General features: G+C 36.8%; 1 protein-coding gene across 1 annotated transcript in view; it reads left to right on the top strand.

The window, feature by feature from the left end:
* The window catches only part of LOC149787322 (ubiquitin carboxyl-terminal hydrolase CYLD-like), a 74,162-nt gene that overhangs the window by 17,158 nt on the left and 38,116 nt on the right, over nt 1-18,888 (top strand). The window contains exons 5-6 of the mRNA XM_089977858.1: nt 13,230-13,444; nt 17,144-17,550. Of these exons, the coding sequence (XP_089833984.1) occupies nt 13,230-13,444; nt 17,144-17,550 (622 nt within the window). The remainder of the gene's footprint in view (nt 1-13,229; nt 13,445-17,143; nt 17,551-18,888) is intronic.

Genomic DNA, 18,888 nt, shown 5'->3' with positions numbered 1-18,888 from the left:
TGTATGGGTGGTCTTTTGGCCTTTTTTCCCCTACAAGTATTGCCTCTTGATGGATATTGTCACACCTACTTTATATGTCTCTATCAAGTTGCATCATTTCTCATTCTGTTAAGGTTTTTGTATGTAATGTAGACACTCATGTACATTTTTGTATTTCTCTGCTCTGGTTTGACAAGTGCAGGTCAGCGCTCTATACATGTTTTTTTCAGTTGCATCCTGCTCATGCATGTTGCTATAGGCAACACTTGAGTCATGTTTATCAGCAAGAATGTTCCATCATATTTAATGAGCACTTAGTCATTTGCATGGGTAGCTTATGTGATATCACAAGATAGGTTTGGGCTACATTATTTATATGTGTGCATGGCTTCATGCTCTTAGGAAAGTTCTTGTGTACATATAATTCCATCTATTCTGGTACATACAGGTGAGTTTCATTTACCATAGTATCCTTAGCCTTGGAACGCCATGTTTCAATGATCCTACCTGTACAGGCCATCCTTGACTTTCCCTGCAGGTAGCATTGTAACTTCCAGATTAGAACTATGGGCAAAGCACAAACAACACAAAACTCAGACTGAATTTTGCTCAGTGTGAAACTTTTGGGGACTAGGGATATAATTTAACTTACCCTTCAGCCCTGAAGCGCCATACATTGACAATCTCTGAAACAGATCCGGCACCCAAGTCACCACAGGACTTGATTCCTCTTGCAGAACAGTGAGGGACAGAGCTAACAAACAGCCAAGTTCCCTCTTATTCAACAGACATTCAGACAGGTTACATGGATCAAACATGCCATAACTAGTCCCAGATTATATCCTCATCACATGGATGGCCTATTTCCATTGTGACCAGCCAGGCCATGTACAAGGTATCACGAAGGGCCAAACATCAATATTCCGGGCTCAAACATTAATAACCCAGCTTCCATTACATCAAACCCATTTTTGCAGACATGTGCAGAAACCAGTCTTACTCTCAAACCACCTCGAGACACTCATTCAGCATGATGCCACAAGTAGTTTCTCATGCCTCAACAGATGTCACTTTGCATTTTCTTTACACTCTGCCACAAGAAGAGCCTTTTTACTTAGTGACTGTCTTGAAGTCATGGTTTCTAATTAAGGGCATTCTATGAGTTAGTGAGCAACAGACCTCATCACTCTTCACCAGCTAAGTCTCAGGCGTTACAAGGGACTTTAGCCTCACCTCACACAACCAAGGTGATGTTGCTTGTTCTCCAGGACAGTCATCTATTCTACACTATCTGGTGGCACCAGAAGATTCAGCCTTCTGTGTCTCCTTGAGGAAGATTACTGCCTCAGAGTTTTGTCCTCCTCCTCCCACTCCATTGACATCCTGCACCAGCTTTCAGCATCTGTTGATCTTAAAACAGAACAGAAGGGACTGACTTGAGTTACTTTCACAGTTTGTGAGAGTTACTGACATTCTGACCCACCTTCATCATCAGTTTGTCGGCAGTTCTACTTTTGCTTCCCACCAGTCTTTCATTCGGAGCCCCAGCAGTTGGCAGTGCTTTGGGGATGATAAAGCCACGCTCCATATATATGGACCAGATGGCCTTGGCTGACACTCGGCGTTTAGTGAGCATATTGTTGCCATGACTTTGATGTTGGACCTTCTTTGCTCTGGCTATCATCCAACTGATGGGACATAGATTATCTTCTCTGACTCCAAATGCCTCAGGGCATGCATGGGAGTCAGTTTCAAGAGTGGCCCGAAGACTGAACCGAGCCACTCAACACATTTTGGCCAATGCTGTAACTGTCCAGATGTACAGGTGTTTTTTATGGTGGCAACATAAAGTTATCCGAGCGACATCCTGCAGCAACATCCATGAGTTAGATCATACAAGACATGATAACCCTTGTTACCAATCTGGACTTCTCATCAACAAGGAAAAATCTGACCTAGTACCATCTTGATGATTTGTTCACCTAGGTATGGACTTCAATACAGAGGCAAAATCTTTCTTTCCCACAGGATTGGGCATTGAAATATGACCCACAGTAGCACCATACTTTGAAGGAAATTATATCTGCACTGGAATTCCTTTGCCTGCTAGTCTTGCTCAATGCAGCAGTGGACCTCATGGTCCTTGGTCGCCTTTTTATGTGTTCATTGCAACTATTTCCTCTGCATGAATGGAGTCCTAAAGTTTGCCCACTGGACCATCCTCTCACCAGATGCACCCAATCGAGGCACCATCTATAAAATTGGAAGCAACCTAACTGGGCAATTACATCTACACATCCAACTGCTCGAGATTACAGTTTGTACCTATGCAACTACAGAAGGCTGGGGAGCCCAAGTACTACCATCATTCTGGGATGCCAGCAGTGCATGCTGTCCCTAGGAACGACATCTTCATACCAATTCTGGAGACGACTGCCATTGTAAAAGCCTTTTCATCGGTTGCAGGAATATTTGCATGGCAAGGGAGTTCTTATTCTGTCCAACAACTCTACAGTGGTGACTTGTCTCAAACGATAAGGAGGAACCCAATCCTATAGTGGTGATTTATCTCCAACTGCAAGGAAGACCCAAGTCCCCAGACATTTGCCTCATGGTGTGGATCTTTCTGGAGTGATGTTGTCATCAACAAAACCACATACATGTTTGCCACCTCATCATGCTGGCTGACTCTTTGTTACAGAACAATCACTAGTAGAGAAGGAATGGTCTCTCCATCCCTTAGTTCTCACTCAGATCTGTACCCGATGGGACCAACTGTTGGTGGGCCTGTTTGCGGCAAGGTGGAATGTCAAACTCCCATCCTTTGTCTCTCCTTTCGCCAACCCAAAAGCTGGGGCAGTTGAAGCCCTGTTGTTGGATTGGACTAACTTTAAACTTTAACACATAGACTTACCCTCCAACACCTCTGATGCAAAAGTGATGCAGAAAGCAAGGCTATTAGCTTTTGCCTCATCCTCATCTTACCACTCTGATGGGAAAAGTCATTGATCAATGGAAACCCAATGGAAAATTTGGGTTTTCCTTCATCTACTCAAACAACCATGATGGCAGTTGTTTCATCTTCAGAACCTGCACGTCTGGATCATATCAAACAGGCCCTCAGACTTAATCCAGTCGTGGAGAGAATCACTGAGGCATTAGGGCCCACCACTCTGAAAGCATAGGACGGCAAATGGCACATTTTCACTCAGTGATGTGCAACTGAACATATCCTGTCTCTCCAGTCATCTATACTGCAAATAGCTAATTTCCTCCTCTGGCTCTTTGAAAAGAGAAAGTTAGCACCGAGTATGATTAAAGGTTACTGCTCCATGATCATCAAGCAAGAGAGGATATCAGACAAACCCAGTACTTATCTGACCTATTTACCAACTTTGTGTATACACTGCCAAAAATGTTCTACCCTATGCCCAAAGCGGAACCTATTTTGGGTATTAACCTTGTAGCATAAGACACCTTTTGAACCAATTTCAAGTTCATCTTTAGCACTCCTTTTTCTACAAGAGCTGCTTCCTCATGGCATTAGTGATGGCAGGCAAATTCGTGAAATACATGCCCTATCAGCAGACCCCCAAAAACATGCAAGTTCCAACAGGACCGGTCAGTGTTACTCATGATGGCATCCTCACCAAGAACTGCCCCCCATGAAGCTGTCTCACATACTTAATGGACTAGAGATGGTAGGCAGATGTACTTCACTTCATCTTTTACCTGTTCTCGTAAGGTATTATGTTTATGTAATGTATTTGAAGAAGAAACCAATTTTTCCTTGTAAAATATGTTTCTTTGAGAATACTTACCAAATCATAATACAGATACTGCCTCCCAGCCTTCCCACAGTTACGTCCATAGAGAGCATAGCTTCCACTCCAGTAGTAACTGACATATTCATAGACGTCTTGTATTTAAGGGGAAATCACTCTGCCTGACTGCCACATCGGTGGGCAGACAACTTTTAGCAACCTTTTGCTGGGAGGGCTGGACGTGTGGGGTAGTAGTAGTTCTTCTAAGGTATTATGGTTGGGCAAGTATTCTCGAAGAAACATATTTTGCTAGGAGAAATCGATTTCTGATGGTGTTTGGGGAAATTTATAAATTGGCTTATTGTCAGAATGTGACATCTTGAATTCTTACTAAATATGCAACAACTGGAAAAATAGTTTACATTGTCTACTTCAGTGAATGTTGATATGTTACCAATTTACAATATCCTGATGCCATTCAAAATACATGCCTTTTTGTTGAGTGGCATTTGGATGAAGCACTTTGATAACTCTTCTGTCACATCTGATAAACAACATGCTTTCTGGAAATGACACAGCTGCATAACACAGCTGGGTTGTATTATCAATGTCTGGGCTAAACATTTAGAAAAAGGTGACCAAGTAGATATTTTTTATTAGACTTTCTAACAAGCTTTTGACTGTTACCAAGAACAGCATGAGGTGATAAATGGTTGCAATCTGGTTCGTCCAAAGTAGCTTCTGGAGTACCTCAAGGTACAGCGCTTGGACCAGTGTTCTTTTCCTTGCACATTGATGACATGAATTGACGCAGTAATTTGCCTCTTTGCAGATGACTGTGTTTGCTATTAGTAAATCATAATTGAACACGATACTAAGATATTACAAAATGACATGAATTGATGCAATAATTTGCCTCTGTGCAGATGACTGTGTTTGCTGTTGGTAAATCATAATTGAGCACGATACTAAGATATTACAAAATGACATGAAAGACATGCACAGTGGGCATGAAAATGGAGCATGCAATTCCAACCTATAAAAAAAATAACCTAAAAAAATGCAACATAATGCTAATGACAAGAAAGAAATGCCAAAGTCATTATAAGGTACGTCTTTAGAAAACTTCAAATAAAATATTTCAGGGTAATGATAAATCTGGTTCGTCCAAAGTAGCTTCTGGAGTACCTCAAGGTACAGCGCTTGGACCAGTGTTTTTTTCCTTGCACATTGATGACATGAATTGATGCAATAATTTGCCTCTTTGCAGATGACCGTTTGCTATTGGTAAATCATAATTGAGCACGATACTAAGATATTACAAAATGACATGAATTGATGCAATAATTTGCCTCTGTGCAGTTGACTGTGTTTGCTGTTGGTAAATCATGATTGAGCACGATACTAAGATATTACAAAATGACATGAAAGACATGCACAGTGGGCATGAAAATGGAGCATGCAATTCCAACCTATAAAAAAAATGACCTTAAAAAATGCAACATAATGCTAATGACAAGAAAGAAATGCCAAAGTCATTATAAGGTACGTCTTTAGAAAACTTCAAATAAAATATTTCAGGGTAACAATCACTAGTGATCTGAAGAGGGACCTTCAAATTCAAGAATTATGCAACAAAGCAAATAATACTTTAGCTCTATTAAAACATAAGTTGTCACCTTTCCCACAAAATGTGAAAAAATAAGCTTTCAGGGGTTTAGTTGTACCTATTTTAGAATATGCTTACACAGTTTGGGACCACCAATTTGCAGGTTTTAATATGAAATTTGAAAAATTCCACAAGCGAGCAACCAGGTTTGTTATATTCATTTATGAATACACCCCAGGAAGTGTGACCTCAGTATTGAATAAGTTGTCTTGGAAACAATTTTAAAAATGTAGACTGGAAAATAGATCCAGAGACATAAAAAAATGCAAAAATACAGCCACACATTACTCAAATCAAAAGCAAGCAGTAGAAATGAACATTACAAAAACTGAAAAATACGAATTCTACTTTTTTCCCCTAAACAGTCAAAAGATTGGAATTTATTGCCACAAATATTAGTCACAACTGCTGAATTCTCAGAAAACTCTATTAAAAACATAACAAAATTAGTACATACACATTTCTTCTAAACTAAGTTCTTGTTGTCAAGGTTGACAGTGCATGTTACAAAACTATTATGATTTAGTACCAAACTAATCAAGATTAAGAGATGAAAGGTAAATAAATAAATGTTTTTCCTTAAAGTTGCAACAGTAAACATAGATGTATTGGAGTTTTTGCTTCATAGAGATGGAAATACATGTAGCTATAAAGTGGTGAACAAGTCCAATTACACGATATTATGCTTTAAATTAATGCAGAAATGGTTTAAGTGTCATAACTTTTTAGTTTTTACAGCCTCTGTTTCTGCCAGATAATGTTTTGTTCATGATCATTGCTACATACTCTTTAGATTTCAAGTTTAAATGACATTTTCTATATTGCATAAATGATGATGTTACGACAGTAATTCCTTCGGTCATAGAAAGTAAGAGTTGCCATGCATAGTCAGTATGATTAAAAATATTCTGTTATGGCATATTGGATAACCAGGATGTAACATCTACCACCACATTGCAGGGCGTTTCATTAGATTTCAAGTTCGAGGGTGAGTTGCCAGAGTAGGCAGGTTTTTTTGAGGGACCTCCCCAATTGGGATACAGTTTTTTTTTTTTAAGTAGCCAGGTGTAATGTTAAAAAAGCCAGGTAAATCACCCTGCTCCTGGCTGATAAGGAAGGCCCTTCACACTGTCCCCAGTCCATGGAGTGATATCATGTAAGTGGATTTAATGCCGCATTTTATCTAAGAAAAAGGTGAATAGCTATCACTGATGTGTATGAATAGCAGAAAATGGAAGAACAAATTAACAGTCATACATTGGTTGTATTAGATGATATAATGGTGCAATTGGTGATTCAGAAACATAAAATGGGGAAGAAAAATCCTTTTATTGATGTAACCAAGGTCACAAAAATGTAAATTACCCAAATTAAGAACATCAACTCAACAAAACTGCACAACAAGGATGTAGAAAAATTGCATAAACTTGAATCTTTCAAGTTGATGATGATTCATTTGGTGAGTTATAATTTGTAGTGAAAGTGATTTTGTCCCCATGTATCTCCAACCAGTTAATGAGCTTCCTCGCTGGGTGCTCAGCATTAAGAGGTTAATGAGCTGCCTCGCTGGATGCTCAGCATTAAGAGGTTAATGAGCTGCTTCACTAGGTGCTCAGCATTAAGAGGTTAATGAGCTATCTCACTAGGTGCTCAGCATTAAGAGGTTGATGAGCTGCCTTGCTAGGTGCTCAGCATTAAGAGGTTAATGAGCTGCCTCACTAGGTGCTCAGCATTAAGAGGTTAATGAGCTACCTCACTAGGTGCTCAGCATTAAGAGGTTAATGAGCTGCCTCGCTAGGTGCTCAGCATTAAGAGGTTAATGAGCTGCCTCGCTAGGTGCTCAGCATTAAGAGGTCAATGAGCTGCCTCGCTAGGTGCTCAGCATTAAGAGGTTAATGAGCTGCCTCGCTAGGTGCTCAGCATTAAGAGGTTAATGAGCTGCCTTGCTAGGTGCTCAGCATTAAGAGGTTAATGAGCTGCCTCACTAGGTGCTCAGCATTAAGAGGTCAATGAGCTGCCTCGCTAGGTGCTCAGCATTAAGAGGTTGATGAGCTGCCTCGCTAGGTGCTCAGCATTAAGAGGTTGATGAGCTGCCTTGCTAGGTGCTCAGCATTAAGAGGTTAATGAGCTACCTCACTAGGTGCTCAGCATTAAGAGGTTAATGAGCTGCCTCGCTAGGTGCTCAGCATTAAGAGGTTGATGAGCTGCCTCGCTAGGTGCTCAGCATTAAGAGGTTAATGAGCTGCCTCACTAGGTGCTCAGCATTAAGAGGTTAATGAGCTACCTCGCTAGGTGCTCAGCATTAAGAGGTTAATGAGCTACCTCGCTAGGTGCTCAGCATTAAGAGGTTAATGAGCTGCCTCGCTAGGTGCTCAGCATTAAGAGGTCAATGAGCTGCCTCGCTAGGTGCTCAGCATTAAGAGGTTAATGAGCTGCCTTGCTAGGTGCTCAGCATTAAGAGGTTAATGAGCTGCCTCACTAGGTGCGCAGCATTAAGAGGTCAATGAGCTGCCTCGCTAGGTGCTCAGCATTAAGAGGTTGATGAGCTGCCTCACTAGGTGCTCAGCATTAAGAGGTTGATGAGCTGCCTTGCTAGGTGCTCAGCATTAAGAGGTTAATGAGCTACCTCGCTAGGTGCTCAGCATTAAGAGGTTAATGAGCTGCCTCGCTAGGTGCTCAGCATTAAGAGGTTGATGAGCTGCCTCGCTAGGTGCTCAGCATTAAGAGGTTAATGAGCTGCCTCACTAGGTGCTCAGCATTAAGAGGTTAATGAGCTACCTCGCTAGGTGCTCAGCATTAAGAGGTTAATGAGCTACCTCGCTAGGTGCTCAGCATTAAGAGGTTAATGAGCTACCTCGCTAGGTGCTCAGCATTAAGAGGTTAATGAGCTGCCTCGCTAGGTGCTCAGCATTAAGAGGTCAATGAGCTGCCTCGCTAGGTGCTCAGCATTAAGAGGTCAATGAGCTGCCTTGCTAGGTGCTCAGCATTAAGAGGTTAATGAGCTGCCTCGCTAGGTGCTCAGCATTAAGAGGTTAATGAGCTGCCTCGCTAGGTGCTCAGCATTAAGAGGTTAATGAGCTGCCTCGCTAGGTGCTCAGCATAAAGAGGTTAATGAGCTGTCTCGCTAGGTGCTCAGCATTAAGAGGTTAGTGTTAGGATTGGGTGGGACATCATGCTACATGTCTGCGGCATGAAGTCTGAGTGCTAGACATCACTGTAAACTGCCACACTGCAGACATTGTCACAATATGACTGAAAAATTGTTAAAGCTATGTTTTTAAAAAAAAGTTCAAATCCAAATCCAAGCAGTTCATGATTACAGTATTTATATATTGATCTTAATGTACAATATAGTAGGTTCGATTAGTTCTTTGGTCTCTCTGCTATCACGGAATCACATCATTTGTTGGATATTTTCATTGAAGTTGAAAATACTGTAGGAAAAGATCCCTTGGGTGTCTTATGTTATACATATATTTTTAACCCCCAACAGTTTTTCTGCACAGTGTCTTGAAAAAAAATCACATAATGATATTATATCCACAAAAAAATGGAGTTTAAGTGCCTTTACAAATTAGACAAATAGGCTGTTAACTTTTTCTGGCCAGGGTGTCAGTCTTGTTAAGAAATATCTTCCTTTCCATTGTTTTTTACAGTACATATCTGAAACTCTTTAACTTGATCTTATTACTGGATAATGGGGAAAATGGGGAATTCCCCAACAGAGTCCAGAGATAATTAATTTCTGTGCACACTGTCTTTATTCTGTACATGTGATTTTGAGCTGTGAAATTGGTTGACTATCTTCCTGATGTTTAGATCATGTATGGGCTACCAACTTGCACTTGTAGATTGAGGAGAGAAAACAAAAATAAATTGTTGGTCAGTCAAAGACTGAAGTCCCAGATTAAAATGTTTTAATGTAATATGACAAATCATGTAATTGTAGAGCCTGCTTAGAATCTAAACTTTTGGTAATTCTTCCTTTAACATTAGTAATGTCATTAATTGTGATAAGTTTTGAATTTATGTCTTATCTCTCTCAGTTCAGTGTAAACATTAGCTTCCCATTACGTAGTGTTGAGAATGGACCTTGTCAGTAAGGTTGCTAATAGAATGGTTTAAGTCTCAGTGGTCAAGAATTTGCATGATACCAGTTAGGAGCTGGGACTAGAGAAATCAGCCAAAATTTTCATCAAGCTGTATTTAAGCATTGACAAAAAAAATTTTCTGAATTTTCTGTTCATTTGCATTTTTTAGACAGTCGAAGGAAATAGTGTAATACTTTACATTTGTCCATCCATTCATTAATCCACTTTGCCTGAACCATGGTACATAGGTTGACATTGTGGTGGCCATCTGCAACAGATGTATATTGTTTTATAGCCTTTCACTTGCAATTCCACAGGGAGGGGTTCAGATATTTTTTTAAATTGCATTTAGTGACATTTTAAAAAAAACACTTTTACATGTAGTTATTGCAGGAGAATAGATAATTTATAGTATTTACAAGATTTTGTGTTATGACCTATGAATCACAGTCCAGAAAAAAGTGGATATGTGTGTGGGGGGGGATGGGTTTTAAAAGAAGCATAGTAATTTGCCATAAGCAACTCTATTTTTTATTCTTATAATCCTTAAATATTCCAACATTTTTAAAAGACATTAACCCTGCCCATGACTAAATTCTCACATAGCCAATAGTAAAACCATTTGACTGTTATCCAGTATGGCCACCAACAGTGTCATGTTGAAAATGGTTTATGTTTTAGATCAATCATGATAAAGTTTGTGGAAGTAAGACTTTGTGCAGGTATGCATGTAATAGTAACAAATAAAATGCAGTCAAGATTGAGGATTTTTCAGTACAAAAAAAGAGATAAAGCAATTGAAATTTTGCACTTTTTGTGGGAGCTAAAAAAAAATTATGCATAAATCGTGTCTACCAGATCATGGCACATCACATAAAAACATGATTTTGAACTAACAAGCCTACCAACATGATCATGGTTGGAAAGAACACAAATTCCCAAAAATGCAGCAAACAACAAAATGGGGCATGTTCTCAGACAGTTGAATATTTACATCATTTTAAAGAATATCCTGAATTTGGGAAGGTTTTTGGAGTATGAGAATTTCTGTTTACCTACAATAAACAGGATTTATTGCACAATTTATCCATTAGGGTATGACATAGACAACATTGAACTGTCATCCTGTTGGTAAACCACAAAGCAGGATGTACATCAAGTAACTGGAAAATTATATTTACGGGCAGCTTTGGAAACAGTTCCAGAAAATGAAAACAGCAGAAAAATATCCTTTAATATATATTATGAAATAAATTATTTTTATACAAGATTTTAAGCATTCTCTTTCAAAAATAAAATGAATTAGATGAAATTAAAAAAAAATATAAAGAACAGTGGCGTAGATAGCTAAGTATTGACAGACAACATATATGGTCTGCTTTGATGTCATTGTGCAAAGGACAGTTTTATATAGACATTTTGATCCGTAATTAATGTGAATTTGCAGTGTTATATATACAGTTTCTTCAGAAAACAAGAGGCTGCTAGATGAGATTAGTTGTATAAATAAGTTTTTTTATTCAGTATCAATTTTCATTGACTGGATCTGCATGCAGTGATTCCCTTTTTAACTTCAAATACTCCCCCACACAAGAAAATGTATAAAACAAACTCCATTATCTAGTAAGTTGTAAGGTGGTGTACATCAGAGATTTCTTGCAGGTTTTTGAGCCAGTCTGTGTCACATTTACTAATTGTGATGGTTTTGTTTTTGTTATTTCAAAAGCATTTCTAATATATTATTATATGTAGCTATATTATGCTGAGGGAAATGGGGGCTAAATGCCTCTCCCAAGACAAACTGAGTCAGCCAGCCTGGGCTGCCTTAGAGGGTATTAAACCTGCAACCCATGGATTATGAATTGTATGCTCTACCAATGGAGCTACTGCAGTTTCCAAATAAATATTGATCTTTACGGCAAGTTAGTATTAGGTCATTGTAAATGAAGATGTATATTATTTAAATACACTTCATACTATCTGATATATGCCTTTGTCATATAAAGAATCCATACAAAACTTCATCCTATCTGACAGTGATATATACCTTTGTCACGTAAAGCATCCATGCAAACCTTTTATCCTATCTGATATATGTCTTTGTCACATAAAGAATCCATACAAAACTTTATCCTATCTGACAGTGATATATGCCTTTGTCACATAAAGAATCCATGCAAAACTTTACCCTATCGGATATATGTCTTTGTCACATAAAGAATCCATGCAAAACTTTATCCTATCTGACAGTGGTATATGTCTTTGTCACATAAAGAATCCATGCAAAACTTTATCCTATCCGACAGTGACATATGCCTTTGTCGCATAAAGAATCCATACAAAACTTTATCCTACCTGACAGTGATATATGCCTTTGTCACATAAAGAATCCATGCAAAACTTTATCCTATCTGATATATGCCTTTATCACATAAAAAATCCATGCAAAACTTTGTCGTTTTCATCTGAAATTCGAGTAGGAAACACATTTTGAAAGCTATTTCTGAATACATCCTAATACATCAACTTCCAGGTGATCTTCCAATAACATAATGCCTTATTGTGTTAGAAACATCATTTTTCATTGAACTGACCTATTATTTTTGTATCGAGAACACTCTATTCCAAATGCCCATCTTATCCTACTTTTTGCAAAGGTAAAGTTTAAAATCCAGACACAAAATCATATTCCGACCACGGGCGAATTTTGGCTGGAAAAAATCGGGTCCAAAAAATGAGGTTTTTCCCTCTTTGTTTTGTAATGCAACTAGAAATTCCAGATTATTTGGTAATATTGTAGATCTACATTTGTCTACCTTTCTACAATACCACCTACATGACCTTGACACTACAGAGCTTGGCAGTAGGCTACTACCTCCTGCCATGTAAACTCCTCACCAGGCGTTAATGTGTTTAGAATTTTGTAATTTTTTTTGCAAATTGTCAAGAAATCGCTAAATTTGTAATTTATGTGCAGTGTCGATGAACAACTGATTAAATATGCAAGGAATATTCAAATTTGGTGACATCAAACTGTACCCATTAACACATTAACCCATGGAGGGGTTTGTCGTTTTCGTCTGAAATTTGAGTAGGAAACACATTTTGAAAGCTATTTCTGAATTCATCCTAATGCAGGTGATATTCCAATAACATAATGCCTAGTTATGTTAGAAACATCGTTTTTCATTGGCTATTTGGCTCGCACATGAGCAGAAGGGTGAAAGTTGGAGTTCTTTTTGTTTTGTTTTTTTGCTTAACAAACCCATTTTGCTGTATGACGTCCTTTTGGTCCTAAAAGGAGGTACATCTTGTTATTACCACTTCTCCTGAATGGATGGCTAAATTGACACATGGTTTTCATTGGTTCTAAATGAAAATGGTGCCAATCTTATATCTCATATGGCTGCATTGATGGCTAATTGGAATTCTTGTTAATGCCACTCATCCTGAACGGTATTTTTTTTGCGCAAAGGCCTTCTAATGATGTCTGGGTGTTCTAAAATGAAAATGGTGCCAATCTTATCCAATATAATTACTGTAGCAGGCAGTTTGAAAATCTTGTTATCTGAAAAGAATGCCAGAGATTGTTCCAACTCGCATTATTTAGAAAGAAAAAAATTGTCTTATTTTAGATTTCTGAGAAAAAAATTCAGCCAATACGGTGCTAGCTCTATCGAAGGGATCTTATTTTCATTAACAGGTTACACTTTGCCTCTATTTCAGGAGAGCTGAAGGGAGAGTTGGAATCTGAAATAACTACTCAATCAAAGTCGAACAGCAGGAGTTTGCAGAAACCTATGCCTGAGCCTGACCCAGATCTTGAAGTGGGTTCAATGGTAGAGGTCATGTCAGATACTCCATTATATGGTTTGATCAGATGGATTGGAAATCTGCCCGATCAAAAAGAGCCAAAGAAACTTATAGCTGGTCTAGAAATGGTAAGACACGCTGCAGTTAATGCTACTAAATAATTTTCAGTGTTGCTTTTCACAGGATTTGATATTCACAAGTGTACATGTACAAAATGCACTAAATTTGTCTTGTTTATAATGGATGCTCTGTGAATGTAGGAAAAATCGCAGACTTGGAATATAATTGAAAACTGGATTTAATCAATAAAAGTAGCAACAAGACTATATAAATTAGAATATTTTACAGTCACTGAAATTTAGAAAATCATCAATATGGTAAATTTGTGGCATACTGTTTTAGTTATTTTCCATTGGAAAAATTTAACATTGAAAATATTAGTCAGAATATTTGTTCAAGCAATATCCATGTATGAAATGGCACTTGTAAAAAGTATTTATTATGATCTAATTAGAAACATCTAGAACTCTCGGTCTAGAGTCATTGTTGTCTATGAAAACTCTACTGGTCATAGACCAGAAGAGCTTATGGGATGGCTTAATTTCTTTTGTTATTTTCTGACATTTTCTGTTCGTTAGTACAAGTTTCTCATCACTACTTCTCATACACTACTTGGAGGATTGCCATGAAACTTATACACACATTCATCCCAGGGTCTTGATGGTTGGTTGTAAATGAAAATGGTGCAGATCTGATGAGCACCATGGCAATCATTATGAAAATCTTGTTTTTGCTTCTTCTCCTTATGAGGTTTTCACCAGAACACTTGTTGTGATATCATGTTGGTCCAAATGTAATGGATTCATTTGGATGTCCACTATGGCCATCATGGTGGCCATCTTGAAAATCATGGTACTTTATAGCTATTCCTCCTGAATGAATGGATATATCAACATGATGTATTTCAGAAGGCTTGTGATGACCAGTTGGACCTAAATGAAATAGTGCCAATCTGACATCCAATATGGCTACCACAGCAGTCATATTGAAAGTCTTGTTATTGCTGTTGCTTCTGAACAAAAAGTCATACCAGGATGCATGGAGTTTTCACTGGTACACTTTTTACAGTGTCTCATTGGTCATAAATAAAAGTCATTACAGCTGTCACAGTGGCACTCTTAAAATCTTATTGCTTCTCCTCCCAGATGGAAAGTTGTATCAACAAGGGTTTTTCACACATAGACTTTCATGATGTCTAGCTGGTACTAAATGAAAATAGTGCTGATCTGACATCCATTGTAGCCTCCAAGGCAGCTGTCTTGAAAATCTTTTTATTGCTGTTCCTCCCAAAAGGAAATTCACCAGAATAATTATGATATCTTGTTGGTCCTGGATGAAATTAGTGTGTAGGTCTGACCTCAAATATGACTGCCACAATGAATATTTTGAAAATCTTGTTACTAATTCTCTTGAATCGGTACTTATATAAATATGGGTTTTTCACAAGTAGTCTTTTAATGGCACAAGATTTTTAATAGTACAAAACATTTCTGAACACCAAGTACATTTTTTTAAGACATTGAAAAAGGAAACATTCAAGGTGGAACATAAACTCAGGAATGTTTTACCTATATTCAAAAACTGGTGTTTGAATAGACAGCTACCAGACCTGAAAATTATAGCAATTACCCATATTATAATATAAATTAATAATATAGATTAACTGAAGATGTTGTCAATAGAAGCAATTAAAACAGGTGGTATGCTCCAAAAATCTTGTTTAATGAGTATGATACATCCCAGGACTTGATGTCAATAATTCACATGCTCAGTAATATGGATTAATTTTTTGTGATATATGCTGGTTATTATGTTTATTTTCTCTTTCCAGTAAGCTAAATTTGCTTGACATTTATTGGGATAAAGCAGTCAGCATCTCCCACATGCAAATTTAACAAGTTCTTTTTGTTTCACTTTTATTCATCGGTAGATTTCCACCTAGGAATCTCATTTTGGATGTTCTTAGTTGAATCTTTTTACACTGAGTATCTTTACAAATAATGGTGTTCCATGCTTAAATCCCTGAATCAGTCTAAGTGATTTGGCTCCTTACATATTTAGGGCAGTCTTCATCAAATTTGGATTTGTAGTTTCATGATCCTTTCAAGCATTTTTGAAGGAATACAGGGATTATTTTTCAGACCTTGAAGGGTAAGATAACATAGATGTATATCATTTTGGTGATACATTCTGTTGTCAGAGACAAATCTCATCATTAAGAAACAGCATCGATGCTAGAACTGACTTAGCCGATAGCAAATTTGTTTACCAGAAAGTTGAGTTTCCTGTTATCAGCATGGCATATAATACATATTTACATACATGATGTGCATCACCATATATGGTTGATTTTTTAAAATGGTGGTCTGTATCATTTTGAACAGCAAAGTTTGCAAAACGAAAAATCAGATTTCCTCTTATTGTCAGCTGAATTAGATTGGAAAGCTACTACTGACCACAAGTGTAATGAAATTCAACATGAGTGATTATATTTTGAAGGAATAAATGTGTTGAAATATAATTCTGAGAAGGATGAAAATATTAATTAAAATGCTGGTAATGATGGGTGAATTTCAGGCTAAATGAGTAATGATTCAGGTTAAATGATGGCAAGATCCAGTGTGGAAAATTCCAGTGCCACCCTTTTCTGGTTAACCAAATAAACATGTCAGTAATTTTTATGGTACCAACCTAGATATTATTTCACTAAGATAAGACCCTGTATAGTAATACTGAGTTGTCAGAACATAAATAATTGAACTTTCATTTGTTCATTTTATAATTTGAATATAGGACTTTACCAATCTGAGGCAACCAAGAAGGTGTAAGAATTTAGCAAATATTAATTTTGAAATTACATTTAAATTCTTCTGATAAATGATCCATTGAACATTGCATGTTTGAATACCTAGTTGACCTGAAAAGAGCTCCACTTTCAAACTTTACATTTTGAATCTTGCTCTCAATTAACTTTGACTCATTATATGCCAGCATTTATTATACCAATTCTCATTATATGCCAGCATTTATTTTACCAATTCTCATTATATGCCAGCATTTATTATACCAATTCTCATTATATGCCAGCTTTTATTATACCAATTCTCATTATATGCCAGCATTTATTATACCAGTTCTCATTATATGCCAGCATTTATTTTACCAATTCTCATTATATGCCAGCATTTATTATACCAATTCTCATTATTAGCGGACATACAGACACAAAATTGTGGGAATGGTGCAACTCTGTGCTCAAGTTGCAACACTAGTCCTGTAAAAGATAACAGAGTATACAATGATCTCTTCAAACAAGACTGAGTACATTGTTAAGTCATAGCTAGATATTTAATCTATAAAATAATAGCTTAATTTACTTTCCTTAACACAGCAAAAAATGTTTTAAGTGAAATCTCTTTTGTAGTGCATCCAGTTTTTAAGCCATATTTGTACCTGTCATTGAGGGAAAAATTTAATTTCAGAGACTGGTTCATCAGAATTTATTTGTTGGTGACATTATTTTTTTTTAACCAAGACATGTATATTTCCTGTTAGTAATAGGATTGTGCTCAAATTAAGATTATAATATTTTTGTCTGTTATGATGGGGATTTAAAAGTCATTTGTCTGTTATGATAGGTATGTATTTTGCACAGACTAGTTGCTTTAGAAAACAAAGAGCTGGTCACTTTGATTTTTAAAAGATTTGTGAAATGTATTTGTTAACTTGAATTACATCATCCTTTTTAATACATACATTTTTTATAGGAAGAAGAGATATCTGCAGGGACAGATGGTACATTTTCAAGACATCGACTTTTCACCTGTCCTCCTAAAAAGGCATTTTTTGTCCCATTATACAAATGTCGGAAAGATAAACGGTTTGTAGACAACCTAAGAAGAAGTCGGTCTGTTGGGAGTACTAATTTTGGTAGTATAGAAACACCTGATGTTCATGGTACAATTTCACCACCGGACTCTTTAGAAAGCATGAATATGATCTGTGGAAAAAATAAAGGAATTCAAGGTCATCATAATTCGTGCTATATGGATGCCACACTCCTATCGATGTTCTATTTCACAACTGTATTTGATTCTGTTCTTCATCGGCCTCTAGAGCAGCACGAGGAAGTCAGGAGCGTTCTTAAAGAAGGGATTGTAAATCCATTGAGAAAGTAAGTAAAATTCATAGTTCAAGTTAAGATATCTCTGATCTGGGTTCCTTCGGACTTCTTAAAATCATCTCAGATTGCGACAGTTCACAGTTGTCGGCACTGAGATACAACATTGTTTTCCTTGTGTTACATTTAAACATTAAGATCATTCAGGCAAACCTTACATTATAAACAGTAGAATTTTTTGTTATTAAATTACACATTAAATTTTAAACTTAGCTGTTGCAAATGGGAGGCTTATTTTACAAATTATGAGTTGACATCTAACAATATAATTGTGGGAATAAGGATAATATTTTGTATGTCATTATATTGGAGAAAATAGAGCACATTCAAAATGCACATTGCAAGTAAAACCATAAAGGGGGTGGGGGGGGTGCATTGGAAGCACACCTATGCAAAGGATTGTATCTTTTATGCTTAAAATGACAAAAGTACACACTGCATGTGTAACAAAGACCATAATTTAGGAGATGGTGAGGATATATATATATAATTACAGTATTGTGACCTTGATTGCTAGATTATGCAAAATTTTCAAGCGTAAGAAAATTTAGATAATTACAAGATTTGAAGCATTGAGTCTTGATGCAAATATCTGATACTGATGAGATGATATGTAGCAATCAGAATCGCATTATTGTGATATCTTGCAAACAAAATCGCATTACTTTGATAATAATATTTTTTTATATGCTTATCAATTTTGAGATATTATAATATCTATCATTTCCGATTCATTATGCATAAAAATTAATGTTACCAGTTATGAACACCCATATATGGATTATACTGTATAGTAATGTTTTGGTACATGATTTCCGAATGTGATTTTGTTCCAGATGAACCTTTTGGCTATATTATCTAATTATGAAAAATGACTGACTTTTTATTGATGTATTGACAGAATCATGGTTTGGACCTTTCAGATAATTTACATACAATGCAAGGTTTTTTGACTATTGCTGCTGTAAGAGTTTTGTTTACTGTTAGTATTAGCATTCCACTGCTAGGGGCACTGCTGTTGTGATCAAGAAACCTCTGGGATAAAGTAGCGCCAGTTTCATTTGAGAATATGGTAATATCGAACATAAAATGATTGTATCATTTTTCTACTTATAGGAAATGACAGTAAAATTATGACTCTTTCTGGATGTAGACATATAAACATTGTCTCTGACCAGTAATTTAAGACTGTTGAATGGCAGATCTGATATATTAAAACTAATGAAATGAAGATTAATCAAGCTAATTGACAAAAATTGGTCAGAGAAGTAAAATAATGCAAGTTTAAAAATATGTGGTTCCATAATCAAATCAATTGTAGTTTTCTTATTT

Source organism: Sinohyriopsis cumingii, chromosome 12 (assembly GCF_028554795.1).
Source record: "Sinohyriopsis cumingii isolate HCF-2022 chromosome 12, ASM2855479v2, whole genome shotgun sequence".
Classification (NCBI taxonomy): Eukaryota; Metazoa; Mollusca; class Bivalvia; order Unionida; family Unionidae; genus Sinohyriopsis; species Sinohyriopsis cumingii.
This window is presented reverse-complemented; position numbering and strand designations above follow the sequence as displayed.